The following is a 19,606-nucleotide window of genomic DNA, read 5'->3' on the forward strand; positions in this document are numbered from 1 at the left end:
GATCTTAGTCTCTTACTCAAAAGGTAAGTATGTTATGTGATAGATGTGTTAACTAACCTTATTGTGGTAATCATTTCACAATATATACATATATCAAATTGAAAACAAACAATAACGAAAAAGAAATTTTCTCAAAGTAGTTCTCCAGGGAAATGGAATAAAATTTTGACCTTTCCGTTTTCTGGTCATGTAACCACGAGCAAATTACTTAACATTTTTAAGCTTCAGTTGCCTTATCTGTAAAATGCAGGAATTCATATCTAATCACAGATGTGTTTTTCTGAAATTTTAAGTAATATTAGCTATTAATAAAGGATAATAGGTATTATTCTTATAAAAAAGATTATCACCATCATCATCAATATTACTATTGTATGCCTTTATGACTTAATGGAATTTACAAACTCATTGTATGTATATCACTTTCATTTTGTTTCCTATATCACCACTGCTACCGGCTCAAATGTGGCCCTTGCCCCAAATTCACAGTTTGAAGTCCTAACCCGCAGTGCCTCAGAATGTGACTCTATTTGGAAATAAGGATTTAGAAAAGATAATTGAGTTAAAATGAGATCTCTAGGGTGGGCCCAAATCCAATACGACTGGTGTCCTCATAAGAAGAGGAAATACGGACACAGACAGACATACATGCATAAAGAAGAAAGAGCGTGTGAGGACCCAGTGAGAAGACACCATCAATAAGCTGTGGAGAGAGGCCTTAGAAGGAACAACGCTGCTGAACCTTGATCTTGGACTTCTAGCCTCCAGAATAGTGAGAAAATTCACTTTTGTTATTCAAACTAAAAAAATAAAAGAAAGAAAGAAAAAGATAAAAGACAATGTATTTATCACAAAGTAGGCACTTGGCAACAAATTTACAATAAGTTTAATTTGGGGCACTATTGGAAATGCATAAATTGACCTTATCAGATGCTGGAAAAAAAAATCTATCACTTGATAATAGTATTTTTTCCCCAAATGAAAATACACACACATATAAACAAACACAATCAAGGGAATATCCCTTCTAATACTTAATACTCTGTATAAAGTTTAGGACATTCTCTCTCTCTCTCTCTCTCTCTCTCTCTCTCTCTCTCTCTCTCTCTCTCTCTCTCGCGCGCGCGCGCGCGCACACACACACACACACACACATGAATCATGGCTCTTTGAAATCGGCTATAAAGTAATCCTTCTGAAACTACTCTGAGAACTCATTTCAGAATTTAAAGTCTAACAAATAAAATAACACTTCACACATTATTAGCCATTTGCAAATGAGCCTACAAAGTGTTTATGAAATTCATTACTTGGATTCCAGACCCTTAAAATATATATATTTTTTACTTATCATAAAACATTGGAATTTCGAATAAAACAAAAGCTGATATTAGAGAGCTAGTATTTCTTATTCTAATTTAAATTAATGAGGGATTTTGAAGACTATTAACTATGGATATACTTTCTTCAATGTCTAACTTGATCACAGACAATTATAAGAACATTTAATTAATTAGGTAATAAAAATACCTACTATAATAACTAACTTTCCAAAACTTTCCAAATTTTATGTACAGAAATTATTCAAATAGGATACAAATACTGTCCAGATGTTAGTCTCTTTCAAATAATCACATTGACGAAATTAAATCTGCCTTAACTATATGGCAAAGAAAAATAATTACGTATTTTGGAAGCAGTATCAACTGATATTATGAAATGTTTAATCAAATAGAATCTGTTAAATTACCTCAGATTATTATTTTTATGTAGTAACCATTAACAATAGACACAGTTTCGAGATGTCTTAAGAATGAATATAAAAGTCTTTAACTAGACAATAATAATATGCCAGCATACAGGTAAAATTTCAGTGGAAGCATTGTTTTAATACCAATAGGGAAAGTCATGACTGAAGAGCATCAAATCAATTCTTCTCCTATCTTGAATATATGGGACAAAGAAATTCATCAACATAAAAATAGTTGATAGCTTCTATATTTCTGAAACCAAAATCTTTCAACTGGTCTATATCCACAAACCTCTGGAATTTAAAGCAGTAAATCACATCATCACCTTTTTCAAATGGTTAAAAACGGTTCAATATTTACCAGAAATAATTAAAGGAAAGAAAAAAAACAGGTTAAACCATTTCATATTATCCATTTTATTACCACACAAAATTTTTGTGTATCAAGCTAGTTGGTCATTTGATAAGTTGACAATAAATACCCTCAAAGGAAACTCAAAATCTACATAATAGTTGATAAAAACTGCCAAAGGGAAGGTTATCAAATAGGATAGAGGTGATTGTCACACATTAGTTACAAATGTTTGTTCACCTGTTTGGTTGAGTGTTCTATTATATGTGTTATCTTTTACATTAAAACATTAGTCCGTACTATAGTTGTCCATGGTCTTTGGGAGTCTAATGAAAGTTATAAACAGTCCCACAGAAAGAAGCACATATTTACATGAATACAACATTTTATATTCATTTTCAGGGAATTTCATAGTCATTGTGGACGCTGAAGATTCCATCCTAAGAATATCTGTATTATTTGCATCCAACCATAACAGATATAAACCTTTATGATAAATTTATAATATGTGTCTGGCTTAACATAATGAAATTTGGGGTAGTATACTTGGACCCAACTCAGATTATACTAAAAACAGCAATCAAAGACTTATGTTAAACTTAAAGAAGTTAGAAATATAATTCTCCTCTCTCTCTCTCTCTCTCTCTCTCTCTCTCTCATACATACACACTCACACCATTTTTGTCCCCCTGTATGTCTCCTCTCCCTCTCCCGTCCATCCTGTCCCCCTCCCTAAAGCAGTCAACCTCTGGAATTCAGTCTGCTCTATTATGAATTAAAAGAGTGTCTGTCGAGTGTCACAAGAAGTGAAAATGATTTTGTCTCCACCGCTTCCCTCCTCTCCAGAAAAGGCTGGAGCAGCAAAGCGGAGGGCCTGCGTGTGCGGGGCGGGGGGGCGGGGGGGGAGTGGTGGCGGGGGCGGGGGGAGTAGTAAAGGAATTGGATATCTTCACAGCAACAGCTTGGGAAATGCGTTGACTACAGCGTCAAGTCCACTTCCTAACAGTTTGCGACAGTCAGCTCAGCGAGTTGCAAACCCTTTTACCAGGAAGAATCCTCTTTCGCCATCCCCCACCCCCGCCACGCAGCACCCGAAGAGGAGGGTCTCAGAGGATGCTTCTGTCTAGACTTGATTCCTTCTCCTCATCATGGTCTCCCACCCCTCTGCCCAGCAATCGCTGACATCCCACCCTTTCTCCACCTCCAGCCTTGAAAATGGGTACAAACAAGTCCTCCAACAACCTAAGGAGGGAGGAGCTTGATTGGTTGGATCCAAATCCCAGCGGGAGGGAGGGGGACCAGTAGGCAGAAGTGGAGGCCAGGCAATGCTGTGGAAGGGACGCACCTGGGATGGGGGTGCCGCGGACCCGAAGAGGGGTGGGAGACCCCGGTTCTGGACCCCAGAGTTAAAGGTTTGAAAGAACTTGCTCAGCCTCTCGGTGAAAGCGCTCCACTGTTAACCCCGGAGGCTTCAGAGTGCGGGCACGAAAGGGTGTTGAGCGGTATATATAGCTCTCCATAGACACTGAGAGCTCAGCGAGGAAAAGGAGGGGGCGAGGAAAGGCAGGTTCCGCCTCCCCCTGGCCCGCGTGCACACACGCGCCCACCGCGGCTCGGGCTGGCTGAGCGCGGGCGAGTGTGAGCGCGAGTGTGCGCACGCCGCGGAGAGCCTCTGCCCTCGCCTCGCACCCTTCTCAGGGCATCTGGAGAGCCTGGAAACGTGAACAGTCTTAAAGTATGGCATGTTGCAAAGATGGTTTCTGCCAAAAAGGTACCCGCGATCGCGACGTCCTTCGGGGTCAGTTTCGCCCTCCTGCACGTCCTGTGCCTGGCGGCTTGGTGAGTTCCATGGGGTACTGGGGGCAAGGAGAAGGTGGAGAAGTGGCCGATTCCTGCTCTCCTCCGGCCAACCGCCCCTCCCAGGGCAAACCAGACCCTCTTGTCCCCCCTGTAAGGTTAGGGGCCGGAGCCAGGCTTCTCTGTGACGGCGTAGACGCGGAGAGTAGAGAGGCCATCGGGTGCAAGAAGAGTGTGTATGCTGGGATGCGTGTGCGCGGGGTGCGTCTTTCCTGACAGTTCCTTTTCCTCATCCCTCAGCTTTGCCTCTTTTAGCTTGGGGCAAGCGACTCTTTCACTAGAAGATAAACCTGTTTCCACCTGTTCTGTGAATCTTAAAATAATCCCCATCCACCCTCATATTTTTGCGTTCGCAGTTTAAACGAATCCCCAGGACAGAATCAAAAGGAGGAGAAATTATGCCCGGAAAATTTTACCCGCATTCTGGACAGTTTACTCGATGGTTATGACAACAGGCTGCGTCCTGGATTTGGGGGTATGAACGATTTCAAACGCTCAAGTGTTTCCTGTCTGTCCCTCTCTCGGTCTGCCTGTCTGTCTGTCTGTGGGAAAATCATTAGGTATGCCTCGCGTGTAAAAATGAAAAATCAATCTATTTCTCTCTCTCTCTCTCTCTCTCTCTCTCTCTCTCTCTCTCTCTCTCTCTCTCTCTCTCTCTCTCTCTCTCTCTCTCCCCTCCCTCCCTTGCTCCTCCCTCCCTCTCTCCCTCCTTCTCTCCCTTCCTCCCCTCTCTTGATATGATCTCTGACAGGAAGACCGCCCCCAACCATACTTTTCCTTTTCCCTGCCCCCTCAGAAGCTGCGCTTCTCCCCCACACTAATTACCTTCCGAGACCTGACTGCTGGGTGGGGGAGGTTGGAGGGGTAGAGTCAAAAATGGGGACTCGGGACTCAGGTACCCTGCCACTCTGTACCTGAGAATGGGGTTCCCCTGAACTTGGCCGTTTAGCTCAGAGCAGGTTGCACTTGAGGCATCTGATCCGAAGTCCCCTGTCCTCCCACGTGGTGTCTGTCCTTCTGCCAAAACCTCGGCCTTGTTCTACCTAGGACATGAAACTGGGGCAGGAAGCTGCCAGCTCTGCTAGAGAACCCAGTCCTTTCCTCTTCTCTTCTACAGTGGGATGAAATTTTATTTGGGGAGTGGCACTTGCTTCCCTCCTAAGACTTTGGAGTCAGTGGTGTTTCAGCTTTATTTCTTACTTCAATAAATATTTATGAAAAGTCTAATAGAAGTGCATCCATAACAGTATTGTTGCTCTTTTTCATATTCGTATTCCCTTTGCTTGCGTAACGGGAATCTGTGTGGCAAGCCTTGTGCTAGGCGTTAGGTTCACAGAAATCTCAAGATAATAATTCTTAACCTCAAACATCTTCTCAGTACAATTCAGAGAAGACAAGTGACTTCACCAGATTTGTGGGCCCAGGTCTTCTGACCCACAAGTCCCTGTTCTTTCCACTACATTGAGCTTGATAGGCCGTAGAATTAAATTGAAGATATAAGCTCTGTTTTAAAGGAGCTTGTACTCTAGTAGTAGTAATAGTAACATTAATGACAACTAATATTATATTTATTTAAATTTTCATATATACCAAGCATTTTATAGATGTTACTGTTTAACCCTAACAATCCTGAGAGAAAGCTATTTCTATCCCCATTTTACAGATGAAGAAATTGAGGCTTGGGTAGTTAAGTAACAGGTCCAAGTTCACAGTTAGTAAGGGGCTTGGGCAGGATGTGAACCCAGGTCACGTTGTGCATTGAAAAGTCAAATCCATGAGTATTGGGAGCTATATCAGATGCTATAATATAACATAGTATATATCATAATAGAGTATAATATATAATGTAATATAATATATAATAATAGAACGTATAACATAATAGAGTATAATATAATATATATTATATAATATAATGTATTATATAATGTAATATTATAATAATAGAGTAGATAAAAGAATAGAGTATAATATAATATCGCATAATATTAGACACAGAGAAATTTAAGCTTCCCATTGAGGATGTGTAGGAGATAAGATGTTGATGGGAGAATGGAGAAAGTGAAAAGGGAGCAGGACATTCCTGTGAAAGGGGACAGAATTAGACATGATTTAGGAGTGTGGTCCTGGGTTAGAAAGAAATGTTGGAGATAAAATAAAATTGGATGGAGTAGAGCTGAGGTAGAGCTGGATGGAGTCTATCTAGTCTTGTTCTTCTCATTTAACAAATGAAGACGCTGAGGATTAGAAATGGAAAGTGATTTATACATGGACACATAGCATATCAATGATAGGCTGGGATCAGGTCAGGTCTTCTGATCCAAACCACTCTTTTGTGGATTTTATTGAGGTTATCGTGAGCCACTGAGGGTAGTAATTGAGTCTTTGTGTGTTGACAGTGGTAAAGATGAGTGAGGAGGATGAAAGATGCTCCTGGTTCTTTTCACATTGCTGCTCCAGGGAAGCACGCTCAGCACTGCATTGGCTTTTATGCAAATCGGAAAAGAGGCTTTCTTACAGAAGTGAATCATTTATCAATGCACCATCGTTCATAAGTGACTGGGAAATTATCACTTTAGATCAAGCATAATTTTGTGGAGAATGTTTCAGATAATATGATACCATTTTAAATCTATATTTTGTCAATAAAAGAGGATTTATCTGCTCATAAAGGTTTTACACTTGACATTTCAAGTAAAGAAAAAATAACAGGAATATCAAACTACATGTTGTTTAAATATTCATTAAAGAATTGATGTACCTGAACATAAATTAAAGTGAAAATTTATAATTGAAACTACATGGTTTATTATTAAATATTGAAAGCTAAAATAATATCTGCCCAGTTTGTTATGATGCAAGTTATAATTCAAAAGAAAGAAGGGATCCATTGTAGATGGATCCTTTTTAGGAACTACCCTCTCTCATAATATTATATAGACAATAAAATGAGTGAAATCAATCTATGTAAGCCATCACTGGATTTTGGTTAGTACTGAAGTACAGCCGAAACATCTCTAAAGTATTATTACATCTCAGGTGTCACTGCCCAATGATCTGCAGTACCCACCTGAAGATACTTTTATAGCTTTATGGAAAGGAGTTAAATTCACCTTACTTCAAGTGTTAGCAGTTAATTAATAATTAAAAATTTACTATAGAACAATTTTTTGGGGGCTATGCTCATAAATATTTGTGGTAAATGTGATTCATTTTTTAGAAGTGGGTCATTGTCTCTAAGTGTGTAGTATTCCAAATGTGACAGAGGAATAGTAATTCTCACCTGCAGAAAATGTGTAATCTGTTTATAGGATGTTGTAAATGAAATATGATTAACAGAAAATAATAGGAAAATTCATTCTTAGCATAGACTCTTGGATGCCACAAGTTTGTACCCTTCTTTGACATTTTATACTTTGTGGAAAGTTTCGAATTTTAAAAATAAAATGAAAACAGTTCATATTTTGACCAGTATGCTATAAATACGGATTTACTTCCTGGTTCCTTTTATCCTATCTACACCCTTTGTGGAACATTTACTTTCTATCTGTTTATACTACTTAGCTGTGTTCCATTTAAAATAAAGCTAAAAGCAAAGATTTGAATTGAAATTGGATGGTTTGTGATTGCTCAGTAGGCCAGGAAAGGGTTGAAATAGATTTGGAAACTAAATTACATATTTTTAACTCAGCGGCACAGCTTGCAATGGGGGGAATAAAAGGAACTGAAATAGTTCTCTTCTTTTCATCCCTCCAGGATCTCCTCTCCCTTGTTTCCCACATTCTCCAATTGGAGAAGAAAAGGGGGAAAGGTGAGAAGAGAAGGAAGGAGACATGGTGAGAAAAGCTAGATTAGGACTTCTGAAGGGGTAAAGTTCTTTCAGCCTCTGACAAATCAGTCTGCCAGCATCCTGAAGTAGCTTGCACCTGCTTAGAAGTGGCACACAAGTAAACCCTTCTACAAAGGAGCTAGAAAATCACCTCCCCCCCACCCCCCATGCTCTTACCCACTTTTAACACTGTTATACACCTTCTTAAAAATGCATAGCTAGAGTACCAACCACCAGGAGATAGTTTAGGAAGCCAGCCCTTCCCCGTTTTTCGCTTACCGAAGCGTTCCACAACCTTTTGTTCATCTCAGCTTTTGGTGGCACATGATTTGGAATCATAAACACTTCAAATATAGATGACTGTCTTAGATCATCTTTCACAACCTCTTTGAAATTGGAGTGGAGCATTAAGGTGAATTTTGTAAGCTTGCTCACTAACATAGTAGGATTTCACATTAGCGGAGTCCTTCACAATATCTACAATTAGATATTGTCCTTCACATACCGTATCTACTAAGATTATTACAACAGCATAAAAAGATAAGCAGGGCAGGCATCATTTCTCTGTTAGAAAGGAGGCAGAGAAAAGCTCCAATGAATTGCTCGAGAACCCTAGTAACCCTAGACAGGGCCACAACTCACACCTCCATCTTTAAACCCTTAGTCAGGTAGCTGGTCTATTGCTACACCCACTTCTAAGGCTTCCTTGCACCCTTCTGTTTATCGAGAGTCTAATTTTCATTAACATTTCTTCATGTTACTAAGTAAGTAGGTCACTAAAATAAGCAAAACTACATTTTCCCCAAAGGAGTGAAATGAGAACTTTTATTTTAAAGCTTTAATAACATTTTAAATGGAAAAGCAAACATGGAGAAATTTATATACACTTAGGTAAATTTGGATTAATTTTTTCCACACATGTGAAAATATCCTTGCAATGTTTTCAATTAATCTATATCACAACCTAAAAATTAAATTTAGGTGCAATGCTTTATTATTTGAATGTCAACAGAGACTATATTTTTAAAAATATATAGATGAAAAGGACTCTTTAAATGCACAGGGCAACAGAAAAATAAAGCTTCGTTCTCTTCTGATTTGTCATAGTCATCCATTCATTTGCGGAAGCAATAGCTATTTAGAGACTACTATGTATCAGGAACAATGTTAGGTTGTGAAGATATAATTTTGAATCAGGATACAGGCCCTCATGAACTGTACAACTAAACAGAGTAGAGAGATAAAAATGACAAATAAACAAATAACAAAATAATTAAAGATAACACTATGGGACAATTCAATAACATTACAAGACAGGGGATAAATAGGGTGAGGGATCTATTTCAGATGCAGTGGTCAAGGAAGTCTTTTAAGCAGAGACCTAAAAGTGCCAGACCGGGACATGGTAAACAAAAGTTGTTCTTATGCAGGGGAAAAAAAAGTAAGTGCAGAAATCCTAAGGCAGCTAATAGATTAGTGTGATTTAGACAGTGAAGGGAGTTCAGCGTGCCTCAGCCAGAAAGCCAAAGGAAGAATTTCACAGGACTAGTTTGACGTGGTGAGCTGAGGCCAGACCAGGCAAGATCTTTGAGGATCCTATAAAGGATCTTAGATGATTCTTTTAGTGAACTTGGAAGCAGTTGGAGTTTTTTAGGTGGAGGGAATGACATTGTGTGACTTAGATGGTAGGGTGACACCTCTGGCTGCAGAATAAAGAAAAACTTAGATAAGCAGGTGGGGCAATATTGGAACCTACAAATGAAGGAGCTCTTTTTTGGTCCTCTCCATTAAGTAATGGTGGCTTGGAATAAGGTGGTAGAAATAGTAAAGATGGGTATGTGGATAAAAGTAAGATATATTTTGGAGGTGTAATTCAACAAAGAATTGGTGATGGATTACATTTGGATGGTAAAGGAAAGGGATGAAATAAAAAAATGACTTCTGGATTTTTATTTTGAGAAGCTGGGAAGAGGACAGTGCTATCTAAACTGGGGAGGACTGGAGGAGGGACAGTAAGGGTGGGGGTAAAATCAAGAATATATATTTGGATGTATGAAGTTTAGGATACCTGTGTGACATCCTAGCGGTTGTACTTGTCTGGATATCAGAGGAGAGTTTTGTCTGGAAATATACAAGAGAGTCATCAGCATAGGAGGTCAGACAACTAAGTTCATGAACTTGTTACACCAATGTTGCTAACCTTTTTTGATATCAGAGGGATTATTCATTATGAATTTGTACCAACTGACAAACAGTTAACCAAGTTTACTATTTGGAAGTGCTGAAAAGGCTGCGTGAAAAAGTTAGACGACCTGAACTTTTCTCTAACAATTCATGGCTCTTGCATCATGACAATGTACCAGCTCACATGGCACTGTCTGTGAGGGAATGTTTAGCCAGTAAACAAATAACTGTATTGGAACACCCTCCCTACTCACCTGATCTGGCCCCCAATGACTTATTTCTTTACCTGAAGATAAAGGACATATTGAAAGGAACACATTTTGATGACATTCAGGACATCAAAGTTAATATGACAACTCTGATGGCCATTCCAGAAAAAGAGTTCCAAAATTGCTGTGAAGGGTGGACTAGGTGCTGGCATCGGTGCATAGTTTCCCAAGGGGAGTACTACGAAGGTGACCATAGTGATATTCAGCAATGGGATACGTAGCACTTATTTTAGGATGAGTTCGCGAACTTAATTGTCAGACCTTGTATAATGCTGTGATTATAGATATCCAGATAAGAGTGTAGAAAACAGCAGAGAAAAGAGCCCAGCATCAAGCTTCGAGGAATGTTATCAAGTAGGAAGGGCAGAAAATGTATGTAAAATTATCAAAGGAGAATGAAAAAAAGTAGAAGGTGATATAGGTGGGCACTAGGAGAGTATGAAATTATAGAATTCAAGAAAATGGAGTGTCTTAAGAAGGAGGGAAGGGACACCTCTCAAATTCTTCTAAGATATTAAGTAAGGTCACATGGAGATATTTCATTTCATTAACTTTTCATCAAAAATTCATTGAATCTTATGCACCAGGCTCTGTTAAGTATGGCCCTGGCGATGCATTGGTGAGCAAAGGAGACACTATTCCCTGCCCTCATGAGCTGGCATTCTACAAAATAAGCAACATAAATAGGTAAAATATAGAATGTGTCAGATGTTGATCATGGCTATAGAGTTATGAAAGGTAGGGGAGGAGTTTGCAGTTTTAACTAGGTTGGTTAGGGAAGATTCCAATGAGAAGGGGATATTTGAACAATGATCCTAAGTAGGTAAGAGCTTAAGCCACAGTTGGGTGGAGTTTTCTAGTAAGAAGGAGCTCTAGGTGCAAACACACTAAGCTTGGAAGTCAGTGTCACTGCAATGAAATGTGACAGGGCTCAGGGGTAAGAAGGTGTCACTGTGACACTAGGATGAGGTCCTGTAAAGCTTTGCAGGCTGATAAGAACTTTGCCTTGACTCTGAGTAATATCAGTGACTGGAGGGATTCCAACAGGGCAAAGACCTGCACTGGCTAATATTCAAAGGCTCACCTTGAATTGAGAACAGGAAGTCAGGGTCAAGGGCAAATGCAGAGATGATGGCCATTTTGACCAAGTGGATGGCAGAGAAATCTGTAAGGTTGTTAAGAAATGGTCGGCTTCTGGTTATATTTTAAAGCTCTGGTGCACTGGTGTCAGCTAGAATGTGGGATGTGAGAAAAAGAGAGGTGTCAAGTCTGACTCCAAAGTTTTTGACTTAAATACCAAGAAAAATGGAGTTGCCAAGACTGTGGCAGAAGTAGATTAGGGATGTGGATGAACAGTTTACATGTGGATATGTTATGCTTGAGATCCATATTAGATAGCAAGAGGCGGTGAGCCTGAATGCAGAGATGATGGGTATGTCAATATATATGGAATTTAATGCCGTAAGACTAAAGGGTTCATCAAGGAATTCAGGGTGATAAAAAGGAGGTACAAATATTGAGCTCTGAAGTCTCCAACGTTAAGCGGTGGGGAAAGAGGAGGAGGAAAATAAAGAGTGGTCTTTGAGGTAGGAGGAAAATCTCAAGTAGAGTGAGCATACCTGATGTTCCGTTAAAAAAATTCCTTTTTCAAAGAGGAGACAGTTTTGATCAATTACATCTAGTTCTCCTGACAGATTGAGAAAGATTAGACTATAATATTGACACTTAGATTTAGCAATATCTATGATTTTAGTGATTTTGACGAAAGCAGCTTTGGTGGTGTGTAATGTGGGGGTATGAACTTCTAACTGGGTGGTTGGGTTCAAGAGAGAATGGGAGGTGTTTTTCTTCTGAGCATTTGCACAGGGCAGCGGAGAAATTGGATGGTAAATGGATATAGAAGTAAAATTGAAAGGGCTTTTTAAAGTTTTCATTTATTATTCATTTTAAAACGTCTTTTTTTTTCAGGTTTGCTTTTAACAAATGTGTCAGGGAGAGAGCCCACAGGAAAAGGTGAAGTCCATGGGTGCAGAGCCTTCCGAGAGGCCTGAGGCGGGGCCAGGTCCCCTTCCCCAAAAGAGCTTTTCTTAAAATGGGAGAAATAAGATTTTTTTTTTTTTAAGTTTGTGGGAACAGTGGTATAGATAGTGAAAAACTAATGCTATAGACAAAAAGAATTTAGTGGATCCTGAGCATGAAACCCAGATTACAATGGATGATGGAGTGAATAAAAAAGGAAGACTTAGAGGCAGTGTATATAGAGTTTTGTTCCCCTCCCCCGCAGTGGTTTACATGTGAAAGCAAAGAGAAAGAGGGAAGATTGCCTTTTTTTGTTTTTCAGATTAGAAATACAGTAAATTTATGTACTACTGGAACAATCTGTTAAATGATAATTTAATATTAGAGTGGAGGGAATGGATAATTGAAACAAAGATATCCTTGAGAAAACAAGAGACTATAGAACCAAAAACACAAATTTACTTTCTTATGCTTTCAGTTTAACCAAAAAGATATACTGGTGCCATCATATATTACATTTTCTTTAGGGCAAGGATATGCAAAATGCATTTGGTTTTTCCTGAAATAGGCACTATAAATTCTTGATATAGGCAGTTAGTAACTTGTGGATGTTTAGATAATACTTCACTACGTTGTTAGTTTTCTTTTAGATGAAAAGATACATCAATTTGCATTTTTGTATCATTCTCTAGGCCTTTTAAATATATTTATTTTTAAAAAGACTGTAGTGCATAGAATTGGATTCTGGATTAATAATCATTGTTTCATGACATACTTTCATTATTAGTCCACACATAACCTTTTAATCCACCCATCCATCTATTCATTCATTTATTATTACATAATAAAAATACCACTTAAATCATCAAACAGCACAACCTTGACAACTTTTATTCTGCTATGTGGTTTCCCTCATCTTATTTTCCTGTCTTCCCCACCTGAAGTAACCAACCATTCTGAGTCCTTTCAAAATTATTTCGTAGCTTTTCTTTGACTATCATTAACTAAATTTTGGTTTTTAATAAATAAATTTAAATTTAATTGCTTTGAAGTGACATATCATCATTGGATGCTTTGTTCACTTCACTGTGTATTGCTAAAATTCATTCTTCTTGTTGCATCTTGCCATCGATCATTCGTTGTGACTGCTGTGTGATATTCCCATTGCATAGAATACAGTTTGTTCATCTGCTCTGTTGGCAGTAGGCATTTTGCTTGTTTCCAAGATTGTATTGCTGTGAATATTCTGGCCCAAATTTCCTGCTTTAAATGTGCAAGAGTTTCTTTTGCATATATATCCAGGAATGGATTTTTCTGGATCTTAGTGTAAGTGGGAGCTCAACTTGATGAGGTAATGCCAAACTGTTTTCTGTGATGGTTTTACAAACTCAAACTCTCATTTACAGTGAATATGAGATTCAGGATCCACAAGCCCTTCAACTCTTAAGAGAGCGAAAGATATCCACAGAATCCTTGAAATGATATTTTATTTTTAAATGATTTGAAGTTTTCTGATTTCTATTGTGGTTGAACATCTTTTCAAATCTTTACTGCCTATAAGAAATTTCCTTATGTGAATTGCATTTCATTTTTTGCTCATATATTTTATTGTTTTTTAAATGTTTCTCATATTTGTTTAATTATTTGAAAAGTTGACCTGGACTGATAGAAGGATCATAGAGCACTGTTCTTTAATGTTATCTAAGTAAAACCATAGTTTTCTGCTTTCTTTGTGATATTCATGGATATTTGTTGCTTTTTAATAAGCAGGAAGTCTAGTATTTCTATATTTTTTAAATGGCAAACAAAATTAGAGATTTCCTTAACTATTTAATTCAAGATTCTTTGTTGTTGTTGTACCTCTTAAATACTTCACTTCTTATTTCTCAGAGACACATCAGTAGTATTCTGTAAGGTGTAGCTGGATGCATGGATTTAGGTGGCTGAACAACCAGAAATATCTTCTCAAGTGCATACGTGGTGAGGCAATATGGAGAACAAAGATTCGCTAGTTTTAATATCAGCAAAAAAGATTAGGTCTTTCTCCTGGTGTGACAGAAAATTGGACACTGTTATTGGAAAAGAAATTAAATGGGGTTATTCTTTAACCATGTCTATACAACTAAAGTAGTTAACAGTGGAAATTATCGGATAACATTGTTAATTTTGTTTCTACTTTGATTCATTAATAAGATGGGAGTAGTCCCCTGGGTTTGATCTTGGTAGCTTTGTCTCTTTGAAAGGCTTTTGAAGGTCACTTTGTTTGCTTTACAAACTGTCTACCATATTTTGGAGATTAAAAAACATGTCCCTATTACCAAAAGAGTAGAATTTTAAAAATAAAACAAGTCTTTGATGTTATATAAATACATATAAAATTATGAGAGGAAGTCCTTCCAGCTCAAAATCATCTGGTTTCTATGTAATTATGCTCTTAGTAAGGTTGATTTGAACATCCTAAACAGTAGTGTTAGAAGAAGCATCTCTAAGAATTATTCTTAACTGCATAGCGACCATTATTCTTTGAAAAGTGATTTATTGGAAACTTACTACATTTAAGTCCTGGGATTAGTTATGCGAGAGGATACAAATATAAATAAGACACAGTTTCTGCTTTATTAATCAGGAAATATTTTTAGCTTAACTGACATAACAAATGACTTCCAGTAATGTTTCTTTTTGGGAGGTTTTTAAATCATCACTGGGATGATATTAGGAACACAATCAAACACATAGTATTCACCACCTACTATGTGCAAAGCTCTATGCCAGTTGGGTACTTCAAAGAGGATTAAGATTTTGTCTTTGTTGTTAAGGGGAGGAAGACTCAAGCAGGCTGTAATAATAATAAGAGCAAAACATAGAAAGAGCTGCAGGAACATAGCTCAGAACCTACTCAGGAACGGAACAGGAAATGTAGGTATGGCATGTTATGTACTAGATATCAAATTATATACATAATTAATTACTGATTTATTATTTAGTGACATAATTAGTATAGTAAAGCTAGAACATACTTTGGAGATCAATACAAGGGGGATATAAGTCTGACTCTGGCACATAATATTTAATCTCTGTGAGCTCAGTTTCCATATCCATAAAATTCTCATAAGAATATCACCTTTGGAAGGTGTTGTGAGGATTACATGAAATAGTATATGGAAAGACCCTAGTATCCCTCCTGGCGCGTACCAGGCCTTCAATAAGTAGAATTATTATATCTCTGCTTATTGCTTTTCGGGAAAAAAACCATTTCCTGTGAGCAGTTACACACATACATGCCCCTTGATTTCGTCACTCTCCATCCCCTCTGCTAGATCCGTAAACCACCATCATTTCACAAGTGGACTAGTATGGCAGCCTCTTATAAGAGCTCTACTCTTACTCTTATCTTCCGAAAATTTGCTGTCCATAAACTGCCAGAGTGATTTTGTAAGAAAATACAATTCAGATCATATAATTTCCTTACTTCAAATCCCTGATGATTAAGGGATGCAAATTAAGCTTCTTACCCCAACCTATATGCAGAGGCAGAGCTGTGCTGAATACGAGAGGAAGAAAACCTGGGGAAAGAACATAGGAAAAATGATTGACTTCTGTATTCATTTGCTTGGGCTGCCATAACGAAGTACCGTAGACTGGGTAGTTTAAATAACAGCAAGGTTATTTTCTCACAGTTCTGGAGGCTAGATGTCCAAGATCAAGTTGTCAGAGGGTTGGTTTCTTCTAAGTCCTCTCTCTTTTGTTTGAAGATGGTCTTCTCTCTGTGTCTTTACTGTCTTTCTTCTGTATGTTCTTGTGTCCTAATCTCTTCTTAGAAGGACACAAGTCACATGGGTTAAGGTCGACCCTAGTGACCTCATTTTAATTTAATTACCTTTTAAAGGCCCTAACTCCAAATATATAGTCATATTCTGCGGTACCCGTGGTTGGAACTTCAACACATGAATCTGGGGGGACCATAATTCAGCCTATAACAACCTCTTCATGAGTCACTCTGTCTCTCACTGGGATTTCTACAAGTTCTTTTCCACATATTTTTAACAACCATCACTATAATATATAAATATGTTGTTTTAAAAAAATGCCTCTTTCAGAATATCAGCTCAGGGGTAGGTCTCTATCCACTAACCCTGGTTTTCATTCTTTCTATGTGGCTTTCATTTCTTATCATTAGCTTTCTCCCTTGCTTTGCTCCAGCCCCTCTGGCCTCTTTTCTAGCCCCGGAACACACTAAGGTCTTTCTTGACTGTGAACTTTTTCCCTGAAGTTCTCTATGCCCGGAATGCAGTTTGCTCAGCTCTTCCAATGGCCCAGGCTCATCCTCCAGGTCTCAGTTTAAAAGTCACTGCTTTAAAGAGTGGCTAAAACATCTGGAGTGGCTTTCACTCTCACTCAATTGCCAGCCTGTTTTGTCCCTCTTAAGAATGACAGTATTCTTCCATTTAATTTATTTCTGAATTATACTCTGACTCCTCCAATAGCATGTTAACACCATGAGGCAGGGCGCTCATGAATCTTGTTCACCACTTTGAACTCCAGGGCCTGGCATGGAACCTAGCACACAGCAGGTGCTCATTCAGTAAATGTTTATTGAATGAGTGTCTGAATGAGATCTCTTTACCAATCGTGTTTCTAGGATCTCACTCAATCTCAAAATCCATAAGGCCAGATAAAGCAAATACTGAATAATGTCTAAAAGAAATACTAAAGTTGAGATTCTGAACACAAAACATTTTTCAAAAATCATTTATTTTCAATTTTTTAAATTAAAATTTATTGGGGTGACAATGGTTAAGGAAAATTACATAGGTTTCAAGTGTACAATTCTGTAATACATCATCTATATGTCACAATGTGTGTTCACCACCCAGAGTCAGTTCTTCTTCCATCACCATATATTTGACCCCATTTACCCTCTTCTACTATCCCCTCTTTGCCCTTACTCTCTGGTAAACACTAAACTATTGTCTGTGTCTATGAGTTTTTGTTTATGTGTTTGTCTTGTACCCTTCTTTGTGGCTTTCAGTTTTGTATCCCACATATCAATAATCATTGAAAAGGTAGTATGTTATATAAGATTTGAAAATACCCTTTATTATCATGGAATCATTATATCTACGAGAATTAGCATAAACCCACACACCTTAAAATAAAGTTATAAGGAAAAATATTGGCCTAGTTCCTCCCTCTCCTACACTTTCCCCACTCCCGTAGAACATTAATGGTATTAATATTTTATAGGACCCAGTTTGGTAAATACTGTTCTAGAAAAACATTGTCTTTAAACTGGGATAAAATGAACATTATCACCTCGGAACTTGTTAGAAATGCAAGTAGTCAGACTCCACCTTGGACCTTCTGAATCAGCAAGGCTGGAGGTGGGGACCAACACAAAGCTTCTGGAATTCTGATCCAGTTAAAGTTTGAGAACCACTGCCCTAAATCGATCTTCAAAGTAACTTTTGATTTCTCAAGAATCTTGTCAAACAGTCCAGTTGTGAAGACACACTCAACCTTAATTATTCTAAGTAACTTGTCTCTTCTTGCCCTGACTTGCTGTGTGACATAGTGCTTGTAATATTTTAATACACAGCACAATTGTCCTTAATAAACCAGCAGAGTGATTACTCCCACTCTTGAACCACTTTGAGTGAAATCTCCATCTAATGTTCAACATATATTACCTGCTTCCTGGATTACCTATCTATTCCTGGAAAAATTTGGCTTTCATGAACTTATTACTACCATATTTTTGTTGTTTCAAATTTATCACTCAAATAAAAGTTGAATTAACTTCTCATACTTACTTGGTCTGTTTTCCAAAGGTGTTATTTTTTAAAAATGAGAACTCATGACAGACCAGCCTGATCTATGCTTTTTCTCTCACTATACTTCCAAAGGATATGTTTCTTAGGGTACTTATTCAAGAAAGAATTTTCTCATTCTCCTTCAAACCATTTTTCTTTCTATGACTCAGTTTTCATCCTATAGCGGGAGAAAAACTCTGATAGATTTTTATGAGGATAACTTTAGACCTAAGGTATTAAGCTATATCAACTGGTCTTTGTCTTTTTTGGCATAAATCCAATTGCCCAACCACTATCCAAGGGAAATAGTTCACCTTGATAGCAGATGTTTTTTTTTTCCAATATGAAGTATCTAGCCCCTAGCCATACAGTGTTAGAAACCATCATTTAAGGAAATGATGTTCAAGAGGGCAACAATCTTTATTTTTATTAGAAATAAAATGCTATATTATATATACCAATAACTATTATCATTATTGAGCACATTATATTCTAGAGATTGGCACAAGTGGTTTACATATATTATTTCCATTAATACACGTTAAAACCTTTACCTATGAAGACACATGACTTGACCAAGATCAAATAATTAAAAAGTGTTAGAGATAAATTTGAATTCCAGAATTCTTAATTTTAAGCAACATCCTAAACCCAGATTGTGGCAATCTTTCTTTGTCTAAAAATCTGTGTCAGCCCACTGTCATGATGCTCCCACATTTCTCTCTGCCAAACACACAAATATATATGTTCCTGAACCAGTCTTATTTAGGCCTAGGAAAGAATCTCAGTAGTGGTCATTGTAAGCAGCAAAGAGAAACTAATGCTTAATAAGTACTTCCATGAAAGAGTCACTGTGTTCAGTCTTATATGAGAGTTTCCTTTCATTTGATCCTATCAACAGCCTTGCCTTATATGTATGGTTGCTACTATTGAGAGGTCAAGTAACTTGCCCAAGGTCACACAGCTTGTAGGTGTCAGAGCATGCATAGGTCTGATTCACAGGAGGGCTTGTTTTTGATCCCAATTGCCAATGGATGGTTTGCCAGTTGTTAAAGGTGACATGAATCATTTTTGTGCTGAAGCTATTTATCAGTATTCTCAACTCTCCAAAGATGCATTCCTTGCAGCCATTATGGTTTTTCTCCTTACCTTGTGGCTAAGTTCCCTCTTTTTAACAGCTCACTTCTTTACACAAGGCCAATCAGATGATGGACTATATAAAAAAAAAAAAATCACAAAGGCTAAAAAGCTTTTGTTCCCTGCACTGCCTGTCTTTACAGTGCCTGGGGTTGACGTATCTTTGAAGAAACAAGGTTTCTGGTAAGTAATTGGGTATTTTTATTTTATTTTTATTTTTTTTCGCCTGTAAGTAACACTGTTTTCTGGTTTTATTTTTCTTTTATCTACATTTTTTTTTGTAGAGATGCATTATCTTACTGAAAATTTAAGATGCTTGTAAAAATAGATATACCATAGCTGTATTTACTCTTTAATTATCAAAACCCACCTTGCCTGTGAGATTGGTAATTATTTTTT

The 19,606-nt window shown here is 37.7% G+C and overlaps 1 protein-coding gene across 2 annotated transcripts in view; it reads left to right on the plus strand.

Annotated features, from left to right (window-relative positions):
• Positions 1–3,012: 3,012 nt before the first annotated feature.
• The window catches only part of GABRA4 (gamma-aminobutyric acid type A receptor subunit alpha4), a 67,622-nt gene continuing 51,028 nt past the window's right edge, over positions 3,013–19,606 (plus strand). The window contains exons 1-2 of one of the 2 annotated variants that reach the window (XM_033106809.1): positions 3,013–3,941; positions 4,316–4,434. In XM_033106809.1, coding sequence (XP_032962700.1) covers positions 3,856–3,941; positions 4,316–4,434 — 205 coding nt within the window. In that variant the 5' untranslated portion in view covers positions 3,013–3,855. Of the gene's footprint in view, positions 3,942–4,315; positions 4,435–19,353; positions 19,391–19,606 lie in introns of those variants that run through there. The other variant, XM_033106810.1, reaches the window with a different exon arrangement.

The sequence above is a fragment of the Rhinolophus ferrumequinum genome, chromosome 5 (genome assembly GCF_004115265.2).
Source record: "Rhinolophus ferrumequinum isolate MPI-CBG mRhiFer1 chromosome 5, mRhiFer1_v1.p, whole genome shotgun sequence".
Classification (NCBI taxonomy): domain Eukaryota; kingdom Metazoa; phylum Chordata; class Mammalia; order Chiroptera; family Rhinolophidae; genus Rhinolophus; species Rhinolophus ferrumequinum.